At 31.4% G+C, this 19123-nt stretch overlaps 1 protein-coding gene across 1 annotated transcript; it reads left to right on the forward strand.

Annotated features, from left to right (window-relative positions):
• Nucleotides 1-12536: 12536 nt before the first annotated feature.
• Nucleotides 12537-16340, forward strand: LOC102624576 (probable pectinesterase/pectinesterase inhibitor 61). The gene is made up of 3 exons (XM_006493243.4): nucleotides 12537-13716; nucleotides 14124-14260; nucleotides 15417-16340. Exons 1-3 carry the CDS (start codon nucleotides 12737-12739, stop codon nucleotides 16112-16114), a joined length of 1815 nt encoding a protein of 604 aa, XP_006493306.2. The 5' UTR covers nucleotides 12537-12736; the 3' UTR covers nucleotides 16115-16340.
• The last annotated feature ends 2783 nt before the right edge of the window (nucleotides 16341-19123 follow it).

Below are 19123 nucleotides of genomic sequence, written 5' to 3' on the forward strand. Positions count from 1 at the left end.
GCAAGAGAAACTTTAAGAATATGAACCAAAAGCAAGAGAATTGATGAAGTCCTCTAATAGGAGAGATTTCCTCAATTAATTAATGGAAAATTTTATCATGTCGTGATTAAAACTATAGTATCAATGTCATGATAGGTATAAATTTCATAAATTACATATAAAACGAGTAATTGGAAAGTAAAATAAGGAAATTAATGTAAGGCTATTAATTATTAAAAAATTAATACGGATTTTAAAGAATTTTAGTGAAAAATAGTTTATTCATTTACTATAATTAAACAAAGAAAAAAATCACTCATTAGTTGAAAACAAAAAATTGTACTAAAAACAAGTGAAATAAGTTTTATTGTATCTATTTAATCATAAATTCTATTTTCATTCTAGGACATTTATAATTTTTTTTTTCCATTTTCTATAATAGTATTTGTTTACTACACAAGTTAGTTAAATAAAATTATTTCTTTTGATGCGGATCAATTCAATATAAAATAAAAAGATATCTCATATTACTAGACACATGTATGATATATCAATAAAATTATATCTAATTTAAGCCTTATGCATAATTTATGTTGTTTTAAACTTTGTTCCTCAATTGTACTTAAAGACCATTTGGAATTGATGTTAAGAAGATGTAAAAAGTTGTAAAATCACCTCATCTTACAACAGCTTCAGAAGATATTAAAAAAGTAGTTTTTCAAAATTTAATTTTGAGAAAAAGTTTTATCCTTAATAAAAATAAATAAATGTATTACATAAACTCAAACTAACATTATTCAATTTAAACACAAAATTAGTAATTATATAAGATAATCATTATTATAATGAGTTTTTATTACATTTTTAAGTTTTTTAAAAAAAATTTTTTAGACATGAGAGTTTCTTCTCATCCAGCTCCTCGCGAATGAAAGGACTAAAAAAGATTTTATCAAGATATAGGGGGATTTAATGAATAATATACTGAAGCATAGGATTTTTTGAAACTCTTACATTAATTTATTTATTTTACCTATTATCATTAGTTTTAGGTATAATCTAGAAAATTTATATTTTATTTTACACTTAATGTTGATTTATAAGTTTTTATTATATTTACTAGTAAAATATCAATTTCTCACTCTTATATTAATGTATTTTTTTTAACCTTCTATTTACAAATCTTATGTTTCATTTCAAAATTCATGTTTTATTTTATGCTTAATGTAGATTTACTAACTTTATGTTATATCTATATATTTTTGTTTTGTTTACTTGTAAAACTAGTGTTAGATTTAGGCGTCCTTGATGGCCTGAATTTATCCAACTTGAGAGATAAGATAAACTTACGTCTAGGATTCTTATAAAATAAACTTAGTATTTTATCTAAATCCTAATAACATAAGATGTGGTTTATTCAAATAACTTTAGGAAGTTTATCTAAATTAAACTACATTTATTGTACTATATCAGCACTACATGGGTGGGTCCAAATACGTACAATAATAATAAGAATTAGAGTAACATCATAAAGAGAGTGAAAGAAAAGGGAAAAGGTAGTGGGTTCTTACTTCGTGAATTGAGGGGATTTTCCAACCTCATGATTGTCCTCCGACCAACAGTGACATAAGTTCGTTATGATCCGTTCATGAAGGTTCCAGTAATCAGTTCTTGTTCATTGCAATTTGATCGTGGAGGTTCTTGGAAATCTATTTTTGGAGATTGGAAGGAATGAATTATTTGTTTCTGTAGATTTGTGACGATTTGTTTCTGCATCAACCAACAAGGTATGAATTTAGTTGATGAAATAAAATTGCATTATTGATTAAGAAAACTAACTAGTAATACATCAATTTACTAGTTTTATATTAATGTATTTCTTTTACATTCTGTTTACAAGTCTTATGTTCTATTTCTAAAACTTATGTTTTATATCATACTTAATGTTAGTTTATTAGTTTTATATTATATTTGTAAATTTTTATCTTGGTTAAATAATACATTATCAATTTACTAGTTTTATATTGATTTACTAGTTTTACCTTCCATTTACTAGCCTTATGTTCCATTTCCAAAATTTACATTTTATTTTACAATATAATGTTGATTTACTTGTTTTATGTTATACTTATAAGTTTTTTTTTTACTAGTAATACATCTTAATTAATTTTATATTAACTTATTTGTTTTGCCTTCTATTTACAAATCTTATATTCTACTACCAAACTTATGTTTCATGTTGCACTCAATATTGATTTACTAGTTTATGTTATATTTACAAGTTTTTATTTTTGTTTACTAGTAATACATCAATTTACCAGTTTTATATCAATTTACTTATTTTACTTTACATTTACAAGTCGTGTATCATATTTCTAAAAAGGAAAAGGATACTTATACTCCTAAGGTTAGAGAAAATAGTCACAAAGATCCTAAATTTTTAAAAATGGACATTAAGACTTCTTTTTGACCATAATATCCTTAAAATATAGTTACTAGAAAATTGACTTTCAAAAAAGTTTTATTAATAAAACCATAATAAAAAATAATATAATCTATCTAGTAGACTAATAATATTAAAGTATTTTTATATTTAAAATAATATTAAAATTTTAAATTATTATATTTATTTTAATATTTATTTATTATAAAGATTTTAAATAAATTTTTGGATTAAATATATTTCAAATTACCAAAATATCTCCTTATTAATAATATTAAAATTATTTTTACATAATATTCAAAATACTTTTAATTTTAATTTTTTATTTTAATATTATGTTTATATTTATTATTAAAAATTATTTTAATATCATACATATGTCCAACATATTGTAAAATATACAAATATTTTTAAATATTAAAATTATTTTAAAATGCATATGTTATTATATTTATTTTAATGTTATTCTTCTATTTATAGAGTCAAATGGTATTATGGTCAAAAGGAGATCTTGATGTTCCTTATTGAAAATCTAGGGGTATTTGTGACCATTTATCCAAATCTGCGGGATGCATGTGTTCTTTTTCCTTTCCACAATTTATGTTTTATTTTACATTTAATGTTAATTTACTAGTTTTATATTATATTTGTAAGTTTTTGTTTTGTTTACTAATAATTCATCAGTTTATTAGTTTTATATTAATTTTTTTTTACCTTCTATTTATGAGTAGTATGTTTCATTTTTAAAATTTATGTTTTATTTGGCTTTCCTAGTTTTATATTAGATTTGCAAGCTTTTGTTTTGTTTAATAGTAATATATTAATTTACTTGTTTTACTTTACATTTACAAGTCTTATGATCTATTTCTAAATTTTTATTTTATTTAACAATTAATGTTGATTTACAAGTTTGAAGTTAAATTCATAAGTCGTATATTTAATTTACATAATCTAAGTTTAATTATGGTACTGATCTTGTAATTTTAATCACTACATTAATTAACAACAAGATACGAGGAAACTAATATTTTATCTAACTCATCACATTAACCTTTTAATATGTTATATTTTAAAATAATTAATAATTTAAAATATATAAAATAAAAATCCTAACATTCTTGCTGTTTTTGGAAGATTATATTCGGTAATTTTTTTCATTTTATTATTATATGGGAATGAATATCAAATCTCTTCATTATCCATTGCCCTAACTAGCATATATACTCGAAGAAACACAAGAATTTGATTGTCATTTAATTACATAAAAAATGTGTAGTAAATGTTCTATCGATTTTAATCAGAGGATCGGAGTGCATTTCGACTGTTGTATCTATGTTATAATTTGACGATGATGCAGTATAAATATTTAGACCTATACCCGATTAGGGGTAAAAGCTCGTTTAGTCCCTATATTTTAAAGTTAGTGTCCGTTTGGTCCCTATATTTTTAAAAATACCTCAAACCATCCCTACCATAAAATTATTGACACTCTTGCCATTATCTTTTGTTCCTTTTAACTTATTTTTACAATATTACTCTATTATAATATTTTTTTTAGAAATTATTAAAAAGAAATAAAATAAATTACCAGTTTAACACCAAAAAATAAAATTAAAAAAAAATATATATATATTAATTTTTGTGGAACACTCTCTTGAGTTAAAATATTAATTTTTCTAAAAAAATTGATAATGTAATTTTTTACAATATTATTTTTTTAGACATACGTGAGCTTCCACAAAACTTAATATATACCTTTTTTGTTGTTATTTTATTTTTGAGTTTAATTTGATAATCTAATTTTTTATTAATATCCAAAAAAGAAGCATTATTGTAAGAGTGTTATATTGTAAAAGCAAGTTAAAAAGAATAAAAAAATAATGGCATGAGTGTCAATATTTAGCAGGAGGGACATTTTGAGGTGTTTTTAAAAATATAGGGACTAAATGGGTACTAATCTCATAATATAGGGACTAAAAAAGCTTTTATCCCCCGATTAGTACTAACCAGAGAGCAGCTCGAGCCTATCTCACCCCACTCTAATGAAAAAGACAATGATTTAGCGTCCTGCTATTAGATAGGTGTAATGCATGCATGTAATACGCACATTTATTCAAAAGAAAATACATTTGTATGACAGATGTATGAGTAATGAAACATCAAAAATCTTCACTTGAAGTTGATGGTATATCGTCAAAACATGTGACCACAAGAGATTGAAACTTGAACATTTAAAAGGATCGATGCAACTTATCCTTCATAGTTCCAGCAGATAGCTAGGCACACTAATCCTTTTAACGTTTCTCGATGGATTTCAAAATCATCGACCCCTCTCGTTGCTTTCAATATCACAATACACAGCTTTATGGTTCCCTCCCTTTATTTGATCCACACAATTTCCGATTCTAATATGGAAAATAATTGGCAGCTGCACAAAGCCGACGTACAATTTCTTGCCACAAATTTTTTTTATGGAATTGAGATGGTAACTTACAAACTTAATAGCATTTTGAAGCGAAGAAAATCTAGTCTCGATTAATATGACTCTTATATTCAGGAGCTTATGTATCGAGACAAATATTGATATCGATCATGAAGTGACGGATGCATGCTAGTGATATATTCCTCAAATCTCTTATATATTTATGATTTGTTCAAATTAATATCTAAAGGCCTAATAATTGTTTCTGAACATGTATAGTTTCTAGATCGTTAATAATGGTGATCAGCATTGTTTTAAGACTTGGGGCAGGCAAATCATGTGATAGACTAGGGATACTTGGCCCAAATGTTCCCTACCCTAAAAGAAGAAAGCACATGCTTGCTTCTACACTAATTTGGTTGTTAGATTGGACCATTGATTTTATGTGATGAAGACAGAAAATTGACTTCAGGATATGAGCAATCATAGTGCAATTTGATGTCGTGTGGGAAATTAATCTCATTGCAAATGGTGTAATTAGTACATAAGATCAAATAAAAACAAATGACATCTTCTTTTTGCTTATTAGGTGAGGATTAATCTTATTTATCCTTAGTGTTTTGACATTTTTCAACTTATTCCAATATATTGAAAACAATAATGCAATCGTTGCTTTTTTGTTAACTTTACCTGTTGACTCTCGTTGGCCAATAAAAGTACTATAATATCCTTAATTTGTATTGATAAAAAGTAATTAAAATGTAAGAAAAAATTAAAACTAAAATATAAGAGAATAAGAAAAGACATAGAGTTAGCTAAAGAATTCTTTTTTGGGTTCTTTCTGATAAGATTAATATTGATTTATTTTTATAAGTACTTAATAATTCTTAATATATAAATTTGTTAGTTATGTAAAGACGAAACCACCCCTTTGTCTGCTAAATCAAACGATTGTTTAACGGCAAATGGAGGTCGCATTGATATTTTCAAGAGGTTCGTCGGTAAGCTACATTGAAGTATGTCAAGACATTTTTGGTTAATAAAAATAGCATTAATGAGGATATTTTGGAATAAAATTTTGGGATGCATATTATTACTCAAATAAAAATTAACCCAATGGTTAATTTACAGTTTGGTATTTTATGATGAACGATGATGATGATATGAGTTGTTTTTTTTTTTTTTAATGAGATAAAATTTTAATTTATTTTTGAAAGAGAATCTCAAAATAATAAGATAGTGGGAAAGAAAGATTCTCTATCCATAAATGATAACTATAACAGCAGAAAGCAAGGGGAGCCAAAACAATTGATGACGATATGAGATTAAATCGCGGTCCGCGGACGCATGGAGGCAGAGCCATGTGTTTATCACATGTCGCGGACGCATGATAAAAGAGGAATCAACCGCTTGACTTTCCTTGCGGATTAAGCGACAGCGTTCACTCGATTACGAATGCGATTTTACACGTGGCAGAATCAGGCCCACGGAAATTTGATTCTGTTAACGTGAGTCTAGGAGCACTGTGTGGCGGGACTGTAGAAAAAAGCTCACGTTCGTTCTTCCAAACGTTATTGAAAAGTAATTAAAAATTTTAAGCTCCTTTTTCATTATAGAATTTTCGTAATAATAATAATAATAATAACAATAATGAGAAAATTTAGATCGTGATGAGGTCAATTCAAAAGTTAATGATTAAATTAGTTAATTAGAGCATGTAGTTTCCTCAATTTTAGAGCCCTTCAATCGGGGAAATGAGGAGCTGCTGACACAGATGAATTGAAAGGAAGGATTCTCATAATTTCCACTCCTTGCGCACTATCGAGGGCAAAATAGGGAAAAAAAAAAAAGAAAGCATCTTTTTGGACACGGCTTTATTCTTTATTCTTTTTTTTTTCTCTTTTTAGTTTCTTTGCACTAATGATTGTGTTTAACAAACTAGACATATAAAATCAGAAATTAACCATTTCCATATATTCTTACCTAATCTTCTACACAATTATCAAACCACTCATATTCTTTTAGAACTTATTGATAACTTAAAATTAGCATCTCTTATCTCTCTCTCTATCTTTTAAAACTTATTAAACTTATTAATCGATCTAAATTCATTTTAAATTTTTTAAAATCTTATGTAATGTGTCTGTTACGAATAATGAATTGTTTAAACTTATTACACTATACTTATTTTCTTATCTACCATAACCCTCAATCTCTCATAAATTTTAATTAAAAGAAATCCAATTTATATGTATGTCACACACACACACACACATATATATATATATATATATACACACACACTTGCCAATCTTGCTCACCTCTTATTTTCCTCAAATGCTTTTATCGTTGGACAAGTCTTTTATAGTTTTATTCCGACCAGTATTCTTCTGTGTTTTTCTCCTTCTGCATCATTTACCATCTTTTCTATTTTTTTTTTTTATAAAAAAATAATGAAACTAATTTACCGTCTGACAAACGAATCAAAAGTACAACAGCAATCAGAGATATCAGAACAAAGTGCGAGGTGTCAGAATGGGATTCATATCTGTCTCACTTTCGTTCCCCCGCTCGGCATACTTTGTGGGCAGGCATCCACTTTTGCAAGCATGACGTCACAATAGTAATAATATTAATAAAATTTTCATTTTAATATTTATTTTTTTCACAAAATATAAATTTTTCTGGGTTATATTTGATGTAACTTAACAGTCAAGTAAATTTTATTCATTTGCCTATCTAATTTCACTACGTTTTTATTGAGATTTTAAGTTACAATAAACATTAGTTAAGAAAATTAATCTTCATAATATACGTAAAATTCTATTTTTATGTGGGAGAAATTCTAAAATACATCAGAGATACCATATTAATTATATAATAAATAAATAATATTATGATATGTGTGTATTTATTTTAAAAACTAATAATATAAGTGGTAGTTATATTAAATTTAATTGTAAATATTATGTATGTATTAATTAATTATAATATATAAGAGATATTCTAATATTTATTCTGACGCGGACACTCTCTTTTATTTTTTTTTTTCATATAACTTAATAAAGTGATTAGACGGAAAAAAAAAAAACATTTTTGACAACCACGGAAGTCTCTCAGCACTTAAATATTTTTGACAACCGACCGACCGCCGGTGTCGGTGGATTCTAACTTGGGCCACATCTGTCTCTCTCTATCTATTCTCTCACTCACTTTTTCAGTTTTTCTTACTCTCTTGCATTTTTTTAGAGTACGTACGTATACAACGGAGAAGTCAATGTTACGGCTTGTGTAATTAAGAGCAGCCAATGGGGAACTTCCACGGGTGCTATAGGAGAGAGAAAGAGGTCCCAATGCAATTATGCAAGGTGATGGAAATGGGAAAGTTCGAAGCTGTTACTCGCAGCTCCTGCACCGTAGCCGTGTCCGTACATCATTAGCTCTTTTGAAATCCTATATCATAAGATTTAACAAGAAAAGTGGTGCGTTGTTGATGACTACACTGAGTTTTTTCCTTTTTCTTTTTTTTTTTTGAAATATTTAATTTTTAGGATATCTGAGTGCATGCCCGGTGGCTCAGCCTCCTGCGAAATTTCTTCATGAGATATAAGAGGCCTTTTCAAATTGAAAGTTAAAAAAAATAAAAATTGTACCTTCATAAAAAAAAAAAAGAAGTCCTTTATTTAAATTAACATTCTTGCTTTTTTAGATGCAGAATTATAAATATAAAATTTAAAATCTTATATTATCATTTTACCTAACATATATCTTTTAATAAATAGTATAATTAATCCATTTAATATTTCTTGTGATGTGTTAATTATTAAATAAAAAACAAATAGAGAAATACAAATCTCCTTTAATCTAAGTCATTTCACATATGACTACATAATAATTAAATTAAATTTGCCAACAAACATGAGTAATCATACTTAAAAATAATGAATATAAAGTGATAGCAACTCGATTAATTTGTGTCCCTAGAACTTTGTGGGGCCTTCCTAAAATTTTGTCAATTTCTAACATGTAATTGTAACCAAATAGAGAAAATATATTTTCAAAAACTTAAAATTTTGATAGAAATATTTATAGGAATATTAAGAAAAAGTTATCATGTATATGCAAAAAAATATTAATAAATGTTATGAACATATGCATAGAAGCACAAAAATTAATGTAAATATATTATACATAAATATAAATCTGATGTACATACTTTTTTAATTTAATACCCTAGAAGATAAAGTGTTTTGGATGCTTACATAGAAGATAAATTCTATAAATACATTGTCTTTTAGTTTTATTTTTTGACTAAATTCATTAGATGTATATTTTCGGAAAAAAAATTGAATTGAGAAAATTAGAGTGTCAATAAAAAAAATCCTTAATATTATAAATTTTACACGTTTTTTGTTATTAGTATTTTTTTTGTATTTGATTAATTATTAAATTATATTTTATTGGGCCATAAAGGATTAAAAAAAGAAGTTATTATGTTATGCATTTAGTGAGATTATTAATTTAATAAATTGGTCCAAGTCAAAATATAAAAAAAATTATTGTTTAATCAAGTTTATTAATTTATCGAATATTTATTTATTTATTGAGGTTTTACTGTATATTATTCTAATTTTGTTAATTCGTAAGAATATATGAATGCATTAGAATTTTTTTTTTTTTCATACATCACCGTCTTTTCTGCTAGCAAAAAGGTATATGCCCGACTCATGTTTTAGCCATCAATCTTTTGTATTGCTCTTTTTTCTTTTCCCCCCATCCTAAGATATTAAAAGACAGTAATTATTACTCTTCTTGATAATTCGAACAAAAAGCATGTATAAAGAAGAGAAAAACGAAATAATAAAGTGCTTAAAAAGTGAAAAAAAAAAAAAAGAATCCTTGAAAGTGGCAAAGATGAATAGAATCTCTTCTTTCGTGCATAAAAGGTGAGAGAAGTGGTTATGTAAGTAACAATTATCAACAATCGGAATTCAACTATTTCATAATATGTGCTTAAACTTTCGGTAACAGAATCCAACTTTAATTTCGATCGCTTAACTCTGTACCAAGTATTAATTGTTACTTGACCTAAAAGTTTGATTAAATAAGCTGTTTAATTAAGAGATTTTTGAAACCAAATATTAGCTCTTTAAAAAAGAAGAAAAAAGTTGCACTTGAATTCATCCTAAATGTTGTTTTGAATTATTGTTATTGTTGTTTCTTTTTTTTTTTTTTTAAGAGTCGAAGTTAAGTAGTCAATCAAAAATGTTAAAAAGAGTCACTCGACCTCCTTCTTGTGAGAAATTTTTACTCTTGATGCAGTGAGTTCCACTTAACTTGGAAGATTTGTACTAACATATAAGTAATTAAGAACCTAGTATAAGTATTTAAAATAAATTATAATATTAGTTATTTTATTCATATCACTATGGTCCAACCGCCAAGAGTAAAGATGACGTTTGTTTTAAAGACAAATGATTGTCTCAATTTATCATAACTTTAATAATTAAATCACTGAATAGATTAAGATATCCTTTCTTCTTTGGCTAATGTTTCCAATTAATTGAATGGATGCTTCTTTATGTTATTCCATGATTCTCTAGGTACCGAAACAACAAGAGAGCTAAAGATATTGGATCAATTTTGTAAGACAACATTTATATTTTTAATTATTTTTTTATTTTTGATCTTGTGATTTAATTATAGTCATTTTTAGGAATTTTGATTTTCTAGTTCAACTATAGTCCTTTTTTTGTTTTTAATTTTAGTTACCATAAGGAAGTGGGTGTACCCCACTATAAATAGAAAGATGTTATTATTGTTTTATTCTATCTTTCAATTAATATTTTCAATCTCAAAAGTATCGATTGTTTCATCTTATAATGTCAAGTTGTTTAAATTAAAGTGACATTTAATCCTTATTTAGAAATTTTATAATCTCTAAAAGAAAATTCATTTTTTGATCATTAGGTTTAAGAGCTCGTCTCCAGAAAATGCAATAAAGAGGAAAGAACCACTAGCCTAAATTGTACGATTGTTTTTAATTATACTCATTCTTTTTCTTTGAATTGTTTTTTTTTTATCATAGTCTTTAAATCTTAAATTAATACCGCATTATTTCAATTTTTTTTTATTTCTTTTGAGGGGGGGAAAGCAGATTATTGTATGGGATGTGAATTGGCAACTGCACTTGTCCAGTTTTCCAGTGGATTGTTTTATTAGCTGACTTATTGCACTTCAATTTATTTGTTAATGGTATGGTATAAATAAAATAAATTAATAATCGTGAAAATAACATTGGCTTTTTGTTATGATTACAATGTGCACAAGTCAAGTCAAGTCAAGATTCCAGCTGTAGTAGGAGTTGCCGAGGAAATTACAAAATAATTACTGCTAATGAATTGAAATTCTTTTTCTCCTCTCTTTCTTCAAAGTGAAACATTTAAACGGCTTTTTGCTTTCAAAAAAGTCCCTTTACAGTAACCAAAATATAACCCAACAAAAATCATATAAAAGTTTTATAAGTAAAACCTTTTTTCTAATTTAGTATCTTTAATCAGTTTAAATCATATAACTTTCATAAAAATTAGCTTTGCCTATATCTTTACTTTAGTTCTGAACTTTATAGCAAGTCGACGAAGTCGTAAATATGGTGCATGCAAGAAAATAATAGTGTCATAACAACTTTAATCTAAAAAAAAAAACTTTCAGGTCCCTGAGTTTGAGCAAAACCATTAGTAATTAAAGACGTAATTTACATTTTTAATTTTCTCTTAAGGTAATCAAATTTGTTTGGTCCGGGCTCAGCGATATCTAATTCAGGACCTGAAGCTTTATTAGTAATTTGATAAAGAAAATCCATTTCACTCTAGCAAAAAATTATACCTTGCAAGAACCTTTATAGAGGCTCCATAGCTGAAATAATTATTAAGGCAAAAACATTTAATATGCATAAGTAATCCTAATTACACTAAATAGAAAACCTTCATGAATAAGTAATTTAATTAGATTTTCAATTATCATTTGTAAGTAATTTAATTAGATTTTCAAGCAACATTTGTAATCGTTAAGAGTAGAGCCCTAATTTTTTTCTTTTTTAAATATTACAATACAGTTGTAAGATGTAGAGACTCGAACCATTAATCTTAAGGATTATGTAATGAGATCAGATGTCAACCACCAGGTCAAGAAGTTATTGATACTAAAACTTCAATTTTTTTTTTTCTATTTTTCTAATACTGATACGTTACAATCATTCATACTCTACTATCAAATTTATCGTGGGGGAAAAAAAAGTCTAACCTCATGCCATTATGTAATAATTAATAGGGAAAAATGAGTCCCAACCCCAGCTAGCAGAACAAGGACCAGAACTCAAAACGTGTGCAGTTGAGGACACATGTTGGCTTTCACTTCTAGTTAAAAAAGCAAAAATTACAAATGATATCCTTAGTTGTAATTTTGTTAAAATGAGGAACTCAAATGTTAGTTACCCAAAAAGAATGATAGAAGAGGAAGAATAGAAGCGTTCAGTGTCTTTCATCTCTCTGCTTTTTACTAACAACAAAAGTACAAAACCCAATTCGCCAAGCTGCTGTGGGAGAAGTAGAGTACAGCTAATTCTCTGGATTTTGACTTCACACCAACCTCTCTATTTACACTCTCTCTCTCTCTCTCTCTCTCTCTCTCTCTCTCTCTCTCTCTCTCTCTCTCTCTCATACTCCACCACCACCACCACCTCCTCCTTTTATAAAAACCCCACCTGCATTTTACATATTATTTCGCACTTCCACATATAATTTGATTAATTATATTGTATGCAAACCCTCCACATTCTCCTCGAAGACCCAGCCAAACAAAAAAGACTAACTGAGGTCATCGGTACTTGAAATCTGATGGGTTACGGCAGGCTCCAGCCCTCCTCCGACCCCGGGGGTTCTTCATTCCGCGAGGACCAACCCGGGCATGCCACGTCGGCGCCCCAGCCTTCTTCCCGCAGCAGGAAGAAGCTCATCCTCCTCTCCGTCCTCTCATTCGCATTAATCATCGCCTCCGCCGTCTCCGCCGTCCTCCTCGTGGGCCTCAAGACGAGTGCCGTGGGCCCCACCATCGGCCACAAGCCCACCCAGGCCATTTCCCGCACGTGCAGCAAGACCCTCTACCCGAACCTCTGCGTCAGCTCGCTCCTCAACTTCCCGGGCTCGCTCACCGCCTCCGAGCAGGACCTCGTCCACATTTCGTTCAACATGACGCTGCAGCACTTCAGCAGGGCCCTGTATTTCACCTCCGGTATCTCCTATCTCCAGATGGACCCGCACGTGCGCTCCGCATTCGACGACTGCCTCGAGCTCCTGGACGACTCCGTGGACGCGCTCTCACGCTCCCTCGGCTCCGTGCTGCTGCTACCCGGAGGCGATATTAATAAAAGAGAGGACGTGCTGACGTGGCTCAGCGCAGCGCTGACCAACCACGACACCTGTTCGGAGGGATTTGAGGATTTGAATGGGCCGGTGAAGGATCAGGTTTCGGACAAGTTGAAGGACTTGTCCGAATTGGTGAGTAATTGCTTGGCGATTTTTTCGGCGGGTGGCGATAGCGACGACTTTTCGGGGGTGCCGATTCAGAACAGAAGGAGGAGGCTGTTGAGCTCGTCGGAGGAGGACGATACCTGGGGAGAAAATGACGACGATGATAATGTGCCGAGATGGGTAAGTAGGGAGACGAGAAGATTGTTGAGCTTGCCCGTGCCGCACATACAGGCCGATATAATCGTGTCAAAGGACGGTACCGGGACGGTCAAAACGATTGCGGAAGCGATTAAAAAGGCTCCTGAGAACAGTGATCGTCGGACGATTATTTACGTGAGGGCAGGAAGGTAAACTCACTAGAAAACTGGTAATAAAATCGATGTCGATTTAGTCAGTCAGTTAATTAATAAACCAAGTAATTCGGTACCAATCAATTTTTATCTGTCTCCGTCGACGCTCTCTTCGGTACGGCGTCTCTTTAATTTAATTTAATTTTTTATAATTTTAATTACGGAAACTTTTTTTCGGGTTCTAATAATGTTTGTGATTGCTTTTATTGACTAAATTACAGCAATCATGATTACTATAATCATATGGTTTTCATAAATTATTTACGTGAACCAGTTTGCTTGTTACATGTCAGATAGATATCTAATTTTTCTTTGAAGCATTTGATTTTTTTTTTTTAATAATAAAAATTCTAGAAAGCGTAAAAAACAAATTATACTTATTATAAAGCTTGAATTTTTTTCAGGTACGAAGAGAGTAATTTGAAGGTGGGGAGGAAGAAAAGGAATTTGATGTTCATAGGAGACGGGAAGGGCAAAACAATAATAACAGGTGGAAGAAATGTTTTCGACAAGTTGACGACATTCCACACCGCATCATTTGGTAAATAAATTCCCATATTCAATATTCACCTTATCATCTCTTTTCTTTTCCTTTTTCTTTTTTTTTTTTAAATTTTGGTATATATATTTATTTATTTATATATTTTGTTGGTCTTGTTTTCTTTTCTGCAATGAAACTATGAGCCATCACCATGCATGATGTGGAAATTGCATGTGTCATGTTTCTGTACACTACCATGCACCCAACTTGATTCGTGTTTTTATTTTTTATTTTTTGAATTTCTACATTCACGTATTTGATCAAAACTTATTTTTCTTTTTTCTAAATTTCACTTCACATGTTTCATTTTTTTTTTAATTTTATCAAAATTTACTCCAAATTTTTAAGTTTACACCACATAATTAGATTCCAAAATTTTTATGTTTATGTCAGCAAAATGTCTTAATAACCACTAATCGTTTTCATGGATTTAACTTGAGAGAGTTTAGATATGAAGAGAATTTTGATTATAAAATAAGTTATAACTACTGTACCCTATAAAAATATAATAACTAATCACTATAAGATAGTAAAAAATTAATAAAATTTAATCATTCGGTGGTGCTTACTTACAACTGTGATTATATGATATATCCAAAAACATTCTGTAATCAGAGCCTTTAAACATTTTTCTTTTTTTTTTTTTTAAAAAAAAAAAGAATTATGTGAGTGGTTTTGCCTTTTGAACGAAATTGCTCTCCAAAACTTTCTATGTGCTTTTTGCCTTTGGTAACGGGGCATGAAAGCATAAGCATCCAAAGAAGATTGAAATCAAAGTAGAAAATTCCTGAAAAAGATGAGAGAGATCGTGAGAAGCCACGTAATTATCCGTAAACAAATTCAGAACGTCGCCACCGAGTCATTTTCCGTGCACCCTTTTTATCGTCTATCATGCTCACTGGGAAAGTTTATTGAGTCATTTTTTACTAAAGTATTGGATAATATTGTCCTAAACTCATCGATGGCTACAAATTAAAGAAAGAGAACAGCGTCACATTATTGGACGGTGGGTCACGCTTATCACTTGAATCCTTTGCCGTATTATTAACTATAATTAAAATAAAAATAAAAAATAGCTTTCAATTTTAATTTGTGCATCGTGCATAATCAACCAAATTATCATCACATGACACGTGTAACGTTAATAATTTCGCAGCGGCGACTGGAGCTGGCTTTATCGCTCGGGACATGACGTTTGAGAACTTTGCGGGACCGGCGAAGCACCAAGCGGTGGCCCTCCGCGTCGGCGCCGACCACGCGGTGGTGTACCGCTGCAACGTAATCGGTTACCAAGACACCCTCTACGTGCACTCAAACCGGCAGTTCTACCGCGAGTGCGACATCTACGGCACCGTGGACTTCATCTTCGGGAACGCCGCCGTGGTCTTACAGAAATGCGCCATCTACGCTCGCAAGCCGATGGCCAATCAGAAGAACACCATCACGGCGCAGAACAGGAAAGACCCTAATCAGAACACGGGCATCTCAATCCACGACTGCAGCCTCTACGCCGCCCCCGATCTTCAGGCGTCCAAAGGCAGCATCCCCACGTACTTAGGCAGGCCGTGGAAGCTCTACTCGAGGGTTGTGTACATGCTAACGTACATGGGTGACCACATCCAACCCAGAGGCTGGCTTGAATGGAATGGAGACTTTGCACTGGATACTTTATACTACGGCGAGTACATGAACTCCGGCCCGGGTTCGGCCGTGGGTCACCGGGTGAGGTGGCCGGGTTACCGGGTTATAACGTCGGCGACGGAGGCAAGTAAATTCACTGTGTCGCAGTTTATCTACGGGTCGTCGTGGCTGCCGTCGACTGGGGTGGCTTTCTTGGGTGGGCTTTCGGTTTAAAGTGAATTTTAATTTAACTTTTAGTACGTATACTTATATTATATATAGGTGGGTCTCATGAGTGTTGAAGGATCAAATGGAATTTTACTTACTGCAAAGCACACACACACGGGGAGGTTAAATTCTAAATATTTCTTTCGCAATTGTATAATTTTCTGGTTTCATTTTTTTCGTCTTTATGTTGTAATAAGTAATAATAATATTTGTGACGGTCTTTAAAATGACATTCTAGATGTTGCAACTCTGTACATGGTGGTGGTGGATGGTTGGCGAATATTGGAGGTGTGGATGGATGATAAATTGATAATGATGATGTACGTAATAATGTATAAACAATGTGTTACGTCAATGAAATAGAATGGGAGGCTCAGAGTGAATGCATATAATAATATTGAAACGGTGTCGGTGGCGTTATTTGAGCTCCCTAAATGCTGACAACTAGAACGGGGACCCGCGTATTCTTTAAATTTGTTGGACATTAAAGCAAAAGGCCAAACAAACACCCTCGATTCCGCCCACCTGTTTTAAAAATACTTCAAATGCCCCTTTCTTTTTGACCTAATTGACGGGTGTGCTTTTAATTATACACCCAAGTTCACAGGTACGCTTTTAATTATATACCCAAGTCACTGTACAAGGACAAGTCATTGTACAAGGACAATTATTGTATGGTTTGGAAGACTTGGATGTATCTGTAAGTATGACAAAAAAATTACATCAATCGTCAGAAGACTTTAGCTCATGAGAGAATGCACTGCAAAATGGACTAATGAACGAATTAACTCAGAGAACCTAAGATATAAGGAGCTTTGTAGCGGTCTGAGAGTTTACGTGCAAAGATTTGGCAACCGATAAAGACGGCAAGTTACAGTCACACAGTAGAGCAGTGAGTGTAGTCAGTGACACGCTGTCAAGCGGTGGCACAATAAGTGTCCACTGAAAATCTAGATACATAGATTTATAATACTGCTGCCTAAAGGTTTATTATTGAGCATAACTCAAAAATTTACTCCTACTAATATATGGGGGAGAAATCGACCCCTCTTCCACATTTAATAAAAAAGAAGAGAGCCCCCACAAGGACTTAAACTGGTAGGGCACCTGCCTAGCTATCATTAGATTGCAAAGGCCGATGGCTTTCTATTCTATATATGTGCGTGATTGAAAATGGCTAAGAGTTAAAAGAAATGGTGCTACACATGTTTTTCACGAAGTGATTTCATTTTTGTTTTTTTTCCTGTTAACAGCACTATTTCATATTCACATTGACATTCCAAATTTATCAAAAGTTTGCCTCGTTTACGATATCATGACGATAAATTAATAGGATTAATCAATCCACCCATAAACGTGAAACTACGAACAGGAAAAAGGAAAATTTCAGATGCCCCGCCTTAGAGTACCTCTACTTCAGTGATTTGCAAATGACAGAAACCAAAAATTTGGAGCAAGTCAATTCATTTACCCCATTATATAAAATCCAATTTCATGGACAAAATATTCAACCTTAGTGACCAACAAACTACTTATAAGTGCTAGTACATGTTTTGTATTTTCTTGCGCTAAATGGTCAAATAAAATGTGCGAGTTTGGCCTCCCTATGAATTAGAGTTAGGCACACAGGAAATGGCCAGCAGTGAGCAGCCAGAGACAAATAGGCAATGCCAGCTATGGTGGAATGGGAATATGGAAAAATTGTCCTGTCAACTCAAGCTGCCGGGCTGCTCGTGTCGACATTTAATGCGTCACGTGTTTCTTGCTCCTTCAAAAGCTAACTTGATCTTCTCTATGTCCATCCGTTTGTTTCATGGGTGGAGTTATTTATTTGTGTATATTTCTTTTCCAAAAAATAGTAAATTGTATTAAAACGGTCAAAATAGACAATAATACATCATCGCCACATCGGGCACAAATACAAGGCCACATTGAGTTCTATGACATCAATTTGGGACTCGTAGAAAATTGATTTGTTATGACTTCGTACACTCGAGCATTATGAGATCAGGCTTGCACAGATTATTTCGGTTCACATCGCGGTGCATATGCAGAGAGGCGTACTAACATGGAAAATAGTTCCAAGAAGGGAAGTTTTATAGAAACTCTTTAAACAAAGCAAAGTGCCAGTTTGCGGAGGGACTCGGAGCATCCTGCCGTATTTGTAAATTGTGTAATGCTTTAAGACAATTTTATTCAGACAATAAATACGCTAAAAGCAAGCTGCTTGTCAGATGAACGAAGAAAAGAGTTATAGTTGGTGAGCATGAATATAGCTCATGGCTTCTAAATATGAAGAAATTGATGTAATCTGATGCAATGTCATAAGGTGTTGCTGAAAACAGTAAAAGATTCGAGTGCTGCCAGCCTGCCCCGGTATGAGCTTCAAAAGGCATCTGAGTGCAAGGAAGCTTACTGACATAAGACACTAAAATAATAAATGCATTTCAAAGTGACGGCTTCTTTTCTTTTCCCTCAGTGCCAGCCTAGAGTATATGAATGCTATCAACAAAAGAATTAAGACCAAAGAGAAAAACATTCTTTAGCCATCCAACATTTGGAAAATAAATTGTGGGCAACTGAGACAACATTTAGAATGCAAAGAGAAAGCTCTTTTTTTTTTACTTTCAGAGACAATGCAAGCCGAGGGTTTATAAATGCCATCAATTACGAAGGAAGCTTAAAGGGACAAAACAATCTTAAGGCATTGAAAACAATCATGAGTTGAATATTGTAGCGGTGAAACCCCTATGCTCAGGTAAACGAGATGATAGAAGGGGATTCCAAGTTACTGAAATACCAAATGTTATCATCTGCCGTTCAAGAATCAGATGAAAAATGGTCAGCTTATCCAACGATGGACAAGACTTGACTTCGTGTTCTTTCTTGAAGTCATTGCTGGTGGCGAAAGATAAATGAGATGGTTGCTTAGTACGTAAGTTTTACCGTTTTTAGTGGGAAACCATACGTATTTATACCATGTCCTCTATTAGTTATCATTTCTTACAAAATAAT

The sequence above is a fragment of the Citrus sinensis genome, chromosome 3 (genome assembly GCF_022201045.2).
Source record: "Citrus sinensis cultivar Valencia sweet orange chromosome 3, DVS_A1.0, whole genome shotgun sequence".
Taxonomy (NCBI): domain Eukaryota; kingdom Viridiplantae; phylum Streptophyta; class Magnoliopsida; order Sapindales; family Rutaceae; genus Citrus; species Citrus sinensis.